This window comes from Bidens hawaiensis, unplaced genomic scaffold (genome assembly GCF_021521415.1).
Source record: "Bidens hawaiensis isolate Kalapana, Puna unplaced genomic scaffold, B.hawaiensis_p1.1 tig00007413_1, whole genome shotgun sequence".
Lineage (NCBI taxonomy): Eukaryota > Viridiplantae > Streptophyta > Magnoliopsida > Asterales > Asteraceae > Bidens > Bidens hawaiensis.
Genome location: NW_027491517.1, coordinates 53,188 through 62,296, shown reverse-complemented (window position 1 = coordinate 62,296; position 9,109 = coordinate 53,188). Strand labels below are relative to the sequence as shown.

At 44.6% G+C, this 9,109-nt stretch overlaps 1 protein-coding gene across 1 annotated transcript; it reads left to right on the top strand.

The window, feature by feature from the left end:
* Positions 1–286: 286 nt before the first annotated feature.
* On the top strand, positions 287–2,808 carry LOC143635180 (pectin acetylesterase 8-like). The gene is made up of 11 exons (XM_077103065.1): positions 287–501; positions 612–827; positions 918–997; positions 1,114–1,200; positions 1,291–1,415; positions 1,542–1,602; positions 1,696–1,749; positions 1,848–1,925; positions 2,003–2,108; positions 2,272–2,414; positions 2,505–2,808. The coding sequence occupies exons 1-11, from the start codon at positions 381–383 to the stop codon at positions 2,592–2,594; spliced, it is 1,161 nt and encodes a 386-aa protein (XP_076959180.1). The 5' UTR covers positions 287–380; the 3' UTR covers positions 2,595–2,808.
* The last annotated feature ends 6,301 nt before the right edge of the window (positions 2,809–9,109 follow it).

The window sequence follows — 9,109 nt, the reverse complement described above, 5'->3', positions numbered from 1 at the left end:
AACATTTTAGCTGCTTAACGTGAGCGAGCTAATCCGGCTCGGCCAGTATGTAAGCGAGCTGTCCCTGCCCACCCCGCCCCCGGCTCAGTTGACACAAAATTTTCCATAAACTAAAAAAGGAGCTATCATGACAAATACTGAAACTCAAGGGGTATCACATTATTTACTTAATACTACATGAATCATAATCAAACTTTCTCACTGACTCACTCCTATAAATAGGCCCACCTATCACATTCCTTCGACCCATCCCCCACTTTTAGTCGAACAACGTTGCTGTCTAGCTGAGATTCCTTAAAAACACACCTTTTTACAAACACAAAAAACACTTACACCGTTTTCTAGTACAAATCTTTCTGGGTTTTTGTTACAAAGAAATAATGGTTACATTAAAAAGTCTTAGATGTATATTGACAGTTTTTATAATAATATTTATAAGCATACAAAGTTCAGAGGAGGTGGGGATAACAATCATTGAAAGTGCTGTTTCCAAAGGAGCAGGTTTTTGTTTTTTTCATTTTATTATTATTATTATTATTATTATTATTATTTTTTCTAGTTACAAAAGTTGTGAACTTATACAGAAATGATGAGTTATATTGATGATGCAGTTTGTTTGGATGGAAGCCCACCCGCGTACCAGCTCGATAGAGGATATGGAAATGGTGCCAACAGTTGGTTGATTCATATACAAGGAGGAGGATGGTGTGATACAATACAAGATTGTGTGTACCGCAAAACGATGAACAACGGGTTGGGATCATCCAAGTTGATGCCGGAGTTGTACTTCTCCGGGATCTTGAGCAATAGATCAGATCAGAATCCTAGTATGGATCTAATTAATATTTGCTTTAACTGTTTTGCGGGTTTTAAGGTTTAATGTTTATATTATAATGTCGGATACATTCTATTTTCAGACTTCTATAATTGGAATAGGGTTTATATGAGATATTGTGACGGGTCATCGTTTACTGGAGATGTAGAAGCAGTTGATCCCGTAAGTTATTTAATTTTATACGTTTTTCAAAACTATATATATAAATATAAGTATTTTATATGTACTCTAGACCTTGAACCCTGACTCAATTGATGTTTACCATTTGATTATTATAGGTCAACAACTTATACTTTAGAGGTGCAAGGGTGTTCAATGTTATTGTTGAGGAACTCATGAGCCTTGGAATGAAGAATGCACAAAATGTAACCGACCCTCTTTTTGATTCGAACGACAATGTTATCCTTTTTTGTTGATTAACATGTTTAATTAAACGTGTAACAAAATATCAATAGGCTCTTCTCTCTGGGTGTTCCGCTGGTGGATTGGCAGCGATATTGAATTGTGACAAGTTTCGTGGATACTTTCCGGCAGGTACTAGAGTAAAATGTGTTCCAGATGCCGGTTATTTCGCCCATGTGTAAGCCCGTTGATTGTTCTCCCTTTGTCACACACATACCGTATTTATAGAGAATCTATCGTTCGCAACAAATTCTGTTGTTTTACTTTTTGTATCAACACGATACTAATGCAAAGGTTTTAACAGGAAAGACCTCTCGGGAGAGTATCGTTTTGAACAATACTATGACAGAGTCGTAACATTACATGTAATCTCTATCTCGCTAACTCACTTTCGTTCTCTCGAGCTCAATGAGTTCATTTGTGTCTTATAAACACTTATTCAATTGTTATGATTGTAGGGATCCGCAAAAAATTTACCATCAGGATGTACTTCGAATATGAAACCTGGTTTAGTAAGCACGATATGCATCTAATTTGGTTTATCTTTGTTTTCGTTGTACTTGTTTGACTCAAACCTTACGTGTTCATCAAAATTCGATTGTCACTGCAGTGTTTCTACCCTCAATACGCTATGCCTTATATTAAGACGCCTGTCTTCGTAGTAAACTCAGCTTACGATACATGGCAGGTCGGTTTTGTGTCCGTATTTCGTGACATTAGATCATAATATGTTGTTACTAATTAGTGTTCTTTGTTTTACTCAAGGTGTTCTATATTTTGTCATCTTATGAAGCCGATCCAAAAGGTGAGTTCACCAAGTGCAAAAATGATTTGTCACAATGCACGCCAGCCCAACGCAAACGACTAGAAGGTGATCAATTCAATTACCTTTATTTCCTTTCTATATTAACCTTTACCATAATAAAGTAAATAATCTCGATAAACAAAATATATTACCCAAATAATATAAACAAAACTTGAACGTATTTTATTAACACTTTTTTTCCTTTTCTCGTTCATCATTTATGCTACAGATTTCCGGTCAGATTTTCTAGGGGCGATTTCGGTTGTTGCTAATAGTTCAACTAAAGGAATGTTTATTAACAATTGCTACACTCATTGTGAAACTGACCAAACAATATGGTATGAAAAGCCTACTTCGAAATTGCAAAACAAGGTGTTTTCTTTGTTACTTGTGTTTTCGCTTTAATATTTCTCGAAAATAGCTAGTATTTCACATTTTGATCCAAAATGGGAGATATTGCAGAGCATGGCAGAGGCAGCGGGTGATTGGTTCTTCGACAAAAATGGGTTCCAAAAGGTCGATGCCGATAATGTGGATCCACAGTATTGTTAGGCTCCGCACAATTATGAAAAGTTTAGCATACGAAGATACAAAACTTTCTTAAACTGTATTAGTATTGTTTATTGTTATCTTGTTAAATAAATACATCTATGAATGTTAACTACATCATAGATATGTACTTGGTGAATTAATAATTGTAATTTACATATAATTATAATAAAATGAATGAAGTTAATATATGGTTAAGATTGATTGAGCGTGTGTTACAACTTTAGCCTAGAAAAATACCACTTATAAAATGTTTTATATTTGAAAAGGGTAACCAAGTTCTGGAGTTGTGGGCCCCTCCATTATCGTATTGCATCCAATTTCTTTGTTTTCATAGGTAGATCACGGACTTATGGATTGCACGCAGACCATGTTCCTGTGGTACCAAACTTATAATTAACCCATTTGTCCTTCATGTTGTCAACTCAAAGTAATATTCTTCCAACATTTATGTTAAGAACTTATGATGTAAAGCTTGAACTAGAAGTTGTGAGGTTGATAGATATTCATCGTTGAAGAGGTAGGTCCCAGCAGAGCCCAGTTGGACCCGCAGGACTCACCTTTAAGAGAGACGTCTGCGCAGAAACCAACTGGATCCGCAGGACCCACCATGCTCAGAGACGTGACGTCCTTACGCGCAGTACGCAAGCTGTTCCAGCAGGAAATGCCTCCCAATGGCGAAGTACTCCGCCTGTTCCCGCAGTTGCGGATACAAGCCATCAGGGAAGGCTACCCGCGCAGCAAGGCTACACGCACAAGGCACTTAGCTCTCAAAATAATTCAGTAGTCACCTGAAGGAATGAGCAAAGCCGGGAACAATCCCGCACAAAGGCGGGAGGGGGAATACTCCCGCCCAAATGAGCCAGTCCGTACGATACTGGAGGATCTTTTGTACTGTACCTGACGAGGTATGGGCAAAAGATCTTACCAGAGATACGACAGCTCATTGACAACAGTATGGCGAGCAGCATGCTCTTGTACTGTATGTCACTATTAGCCGCTGCCTACTCACCAACTCCTGTCATACCACGTGTATAGCCTGCAGTTGGTGGAAAAGGAATAGTACACAGCAGGCCTGGTCACTGTCAGCCGCTGCCTACCCACCAACTACCAGCATGGCACGTGCGTAGGCCACAGTTGGTAGAACAGGAATACTATTCAGCCGGCTATACCCTCTTGAAAACCTACATTCGGCTATAAATACCCCAAATGGTATGATCATCTCATCTTATCTTGTATATTACATCTTATACCTGATATCTGCTCTAGCAATCTCTTAATAAACACTTATATTCAAGAGCAATCTAGTATGATTCTCACGCCGGAGGGTGGTCACAAGGAGGTACCCCCCCCCCCCTTCTCAGTGACGAGCTCACGGTGTCTGTTTTGCAGGTTATCAGAAGAACCATCTTTGCCGGATCTAACCCCTCGTGGGAAACATCTATTTAACCCCCAGATTATCCGTAATCTACCCGGGGTCCATTAGTGTTTCTTCATTGACGCCATCCGTGCATAAAAGCTAGAACTTCATTTCTTTTCAGTTTTTTCAAACTTCTGGAAAGATGGTTAAAGAAACTCCGGTAACCACAACCCCAGCTACTGAGGGGAATACCGGCGACTACACAGTTTTTACGAACACTACCTCGGTTACCCAAGCCGGGGCAAGTGCAGTAAATTTTACGAACACTACCCCAGTTACCCAAGCTGGGGCAAGTGCAGTAAATAATCGCTCACTGGGATTCACCGATACCCAGTTAGAGAGACAACGAACGAGGCTCCCCCGCCAAACACTCGATGAAGTTAAAGCGTGGGCGGAAGCACGTCAAAAAGAATTCCAAGCTGAGTTGGATGAACGCTTACGTTTACTCCAACAGGCTGATGAATTCGTAGAGTACTTTGATGATGATTCGAAGGAATCCGATAGTGACGCAAACCCTCGTCATAGGGCGAAAGGGAAGCGTAAGGAAACGGACTCCCAACCGAGAAGGCGTTTTGGAGAAACCTTCAAACCAAAAAACGCAGGTGGAAACCCACGTGACTTCTCCAAAACATTTACACCAACTGCTACAAAGGCGGGAACGTCCAAATTTGCAAGGGACATTGAGGAAGCAATCGTCCCGAAAAGTGCCAAACAGATGTCCAACATCGGCACTTACGATGGTATATCTGATCCAGACGATCATTTGAACAGGTTCATAGCGGGGGCAACCGTCAGTAGTTGGACGGAACCTACGTGGTGTTACATGTTCCAAATGACGCTTGTTGGGGCAGCTAGAGCGTGGTTCGATCGTCTACCGGTCCACCACATCTACGATTGGGAAGATTTCCAGCAGAAATTTAGCCAACACTTCAGCCAACAAAGAAAGTATACCGAAGAGCAATGGACAATCCTCAAATGCATTCGAGAGGAAGATGAATCTTTGCCAGACTTCATCACTCGCTTCAACTCAAAGAAGCTAAGTCTGGGTAATATTAGCGAAGATCTTGTTCGCGCTGCTTTTATCCAGGGCGCGAACGACCCAGAGCTCATCCGCACCTTAACGGGTAAAGATGGCATGCCATCCACATGGGATGCCATCATGACAGCAGCTAAACGCTTTGCGGAAACGGAGAAGCAACTGGGTAGAGATCTCCCCCAGAGCACAAACCTCTACACCCAGAAAACAAGAGAAGACAACGTCCTTACCGCCCGACTAAACAAAAAGCGAAAGCTAGGCATTTGGCAGTCAAGGGTAAACTTTGACACCTCATCCGGCTTGCAACATCGGTTAGGCTGAAGGGATAACGTACAGTCGAACCAGAACTCCAGATGGACGCCACTCACCAAAAGCGTCACCGAGATATTCGCCACTGAGGAGCTCCCATGGCCAAAGGCTCCAATAATCCAACATCGTCACAATGCTGATCGGAGCAAATACTGTGACTTTCACAGGACAAAAGGCCACAACACTGAAGAATGCACAGACGTAAAGGACATCGTCGAAGCATTTGTCAGAGATGGGACGCTCGCACACCTCGTGGCGTAACGAACGCTGAGCAGGCTGATGCGTGTAGAACCCCAGTTGGGGAAAACACGAATAAAATTGCAGCTTCAATGTTGGAGACTACATACTGCCTAAACAACGAGATCCCGAACCAGGTGCATATCGGCTCGATGGCACTCCCATCCCAACAACATGGAAGGGAGCTCAATTACACAGTTTGCATGTAGATCAATTCCAAATTTGTAAAGAAAAGGCCCAGAGCCACTTCTAATGGAAATGATTCTCCTTAGAACATCGATGCTGATGATTTTACATTTATACTTATGAACTTTCCACACGGATATGCCTGTCTTCACCGCATACATAAGTGTGAAAGAAAGCCGTTGCGTGGGGAAGGCGGCAAAACCCGCATAAACCCAAAAAAAACGGCAAACCTTCACGCAGGTCAGTTAAAGGTAAAGTTCAGTCATCTCACTAAATGAAAGTGCCGGTCTATCCGCACGAATCATGATAGAGGAAACTGAACACTAACCTATTAACAACCGCGCGTCGAACGGTTAATTTATTCAACACTGATATGCCGGTATTCACCGCATAATTACGTGGAAAGTCGTTGCGTGGGGAAGGCGGCAAAACCCGCATAAACCTAAAAAATGGCAAACCTTCGCGCAGGTCAGGCATAGGTAAACTTTGGTCATCCCACTAAATGAAAGTGCCGGTCCTAACCGCACAAATCATGATAGAGGAAACCGAACTAACCTATTGACAACCGCGCGTCGAACGGTTAACTTATTCAAAATACTTAGAAAATTTCTAACAGAAGGATGAGGAAAACCTCCACGCAGGTCAGATGTAGGCAAAGTTTAGCCGTCCTACTAAGTGCAAGTGACGGTCTTACCCGCACAATCACGAACGAGGAAGCAAAACTTCAACCTATTATTTACCACGTTCAAAGGTTAACTTATTCTAAACACTTAGAAAATTTCAAAGGAAAAGATGAGGAAAACTTCCACGCAGGTCAGATATAGGTAAAGTTTAGCCATCCTACTAAGTGCAAGTGACGGTCTTATCCGCACAATCATGAAAGAGGACGCAAAACTTAACTTATTATCTACCACGTTGAAAAGTTAACTTATCTAAGTACAAAAGAAATTGCTAAGTTAAATCAGAATATGCGTGAAATAAACAAGGCAAGGGATTGGCAAATAATCTTTATTCCATCGAAATTCATATATTACAAAGATTGCTGGGTACATACCCGCATACAAAAGAAGCTATACAAAAATAAAAATCTACTCTAATGGTGGAAAGGGATCTTCAGGATCAAGCTTCAGGACCACTTCCACTTGGACCAGCACCATCAGTAGAGCGTGGCGGTTCAAGGAAAGCTTTAAGGATAGCTAGCCCATCATCAGCAGCAGCAACTTCGTTCACCTTCTCCACCACCGGATGCGGGAAGGCGGCATACTGATTCACTGCTTTGTCATATACAGCTTCAGTATCAACATCATATAAAGGGAAGTTGGAAGGCGGGATGCCTTTCTCAACGAACCCTAGACCAAGCAGGAAGCCGGCCTTTTCCCCATCCTCGTGAGAAGCGTTGAGGGCTGCGCTCATGGCATCGTCGTATGATGTGTCCGTGAAGACTCGATGCACAACCTACAAGAAAAAATACAAGTATCAAAACCTTTTCTATTTACAAAGAAAAGCTTGAAGACATTAGGAAGCTAAGCTTACCTGCGACAACGCTTCTCGAAGAAGCCATTCCTTGATAACCAGAGCCTCCTGGAGGGCAGCTTGAGCTTGGTTACGGGCGCGTTCGGCTTCACTTTTGTTGAGGTTGGCAAGCAACACTTCTTTAGCCGCAGCCTCTTCAACGCCCTTTAGCTTCCGCTCAGTATGGTCAAGCACCCCCCTCTGGTCCAAGATCTCTTGGAGCTTCTTGGCGTCTTCCATCGCCAAGGCATCATGAGCCTGTTGGAGCGCCTCTAGTTTGGCTTTAAGTTCCTCATTCTCGAGGCGTAGAGGCTCAGCAACAGCTTCAGCCTTGGTGGCCCTCTCGGTTGCGTTCCGTGCAGTTTCCTTAGCCAGCCGAAGCTGTTCGTTAACAGCTTGGGCAGCCTTGGAACGGGCCTCGAGCCGGGCCTGAACTTCAACCTCGAGGGCCTTGAAGGCCTTCTCCTTTTCCGCAGCCACTGCGTCAAGCCTCTTGTTCTCCTCCCGGACAGCCTGCGCCTGAGCTACTTCTTGAATACGAGCTACTTTTAACTTGTCGTTTTCACGACAGAGCAGCTCGACGCGCGGCTGCATCCGGGCCAGGAGAATCCGAAGCTCGTTGGTTAGCCTACCCTCCTGGTAGCTAGCCATTGCTTCCCCCAACGCACCACTGGGAGCTGCGTGACGAGCCCACTCCACGCACTCCACAGGCGTGCGAAGGGTTGTTCCTCGGCGGATGTTCCATCGTGGAACATACACTTCATTGGAATCCAACACTGCAAAAAACAAAAAGCAGTTAGGAAAAGATGATATATATAAAAAAAAGGCCAAAAGAACCCTACGCACCTGTAGGGTCGACAACAGGCCGATAGCCGCCAAACCCATCACCTGAACCCAAGGGAAATCCATCCAAGAGGTCAGGCAGATGGGAAGGAGGCAGAGGTTGGCGAGAAGCCCCAAGCATACCTGAAGGATCGGCTGTAGCTGCCGACGTCGAAGGCATGGAGGCCGCCGCGGTAGAAACCAACGGAGGTGAACTCACAACCGTGGTCGCCGCTGCGGAAGTACCCGCAGAAATAGTCACCGCCGGCTCAGTGAAAGATTCAGTAAATATGGCACTGACAGCCGGCGGAGATGTCATCACAGTTGGAACAGTTGGCTCAACTGGGTGAGTAACTGAACCAACTGAAGCAGGCGCAGCCGCCTGGGTCATCGCCTCAGGTAGGTTGACCAAGCCTACCGTCATGGGTCCGGAGGTGCTCCTCCCCGCTCCACCCTGGAATGCGGTAGCATCCACGCCTGCACAAAGAAGATATAAGTATAATGGCGGAAAGATATGAAGTTAAAAAGTAAAGTTTGTACTTACGGGTTTTCTTGAGCCTAAAAGTGCGAACAGGCGGGGACGAACCCGATGGAGCCGGCCTCTTCACGCCGCTCACCGTCGTTGTCCTGGGCTGCTCGGAGGTGACGGTCGTCTCAGCCTCCGGAGCAGTGGTCTTATCACCACCAGGGTTCCCCGCCACCTCCTCGCTTTCGGTCTCTGAATCAGACCGATGCACCGGATCGGCAGTGGAGGCAACCTTCGCCTTCCCCTTCCCGCCGGCAGCCTTCTTTTTCCGCACCAACGGAGGACCATCTGCGGATTCCTCATCATAACACAAGATTAGAGGAATTCCAGCAGAGGTTTCAGCATTGAGAGGTCGAGGATTGAGTAACTCCTTACCTGGCCGCCTGGCGCTCAGGATCTCCTGGCCTGGCGGGTAGACCTCCACGAACCGATCCGCCGTCTGTTCAAGGATGGGCAACTCATTCTCATCT

Excerpts from the sequence above, each read along its gene's own strand:
- LOC143635180 (XM_077103065.1), top strand. The coding sequence starts at position 381 with ATGGTTACATTAAAAAGTCTTAGATGTATATTGACAGTTTTTATAATA. Across the intron at positions 1,201-1,290 it reads GAATGAAGAATGCACAAAAT|GCTCTTCTCTCTGGGTGTTC; the intron begins GTAACCGACCCT and ends AAATATCAATAG. Across the intron at positions 1,416-1,541 it reads GCCGGTTATTTCGCCCATGT|GAAAGACCTCTCGGGAGAGT; the intron begins GTAAGCCCGTTG and ends AGGTTTTAACAG.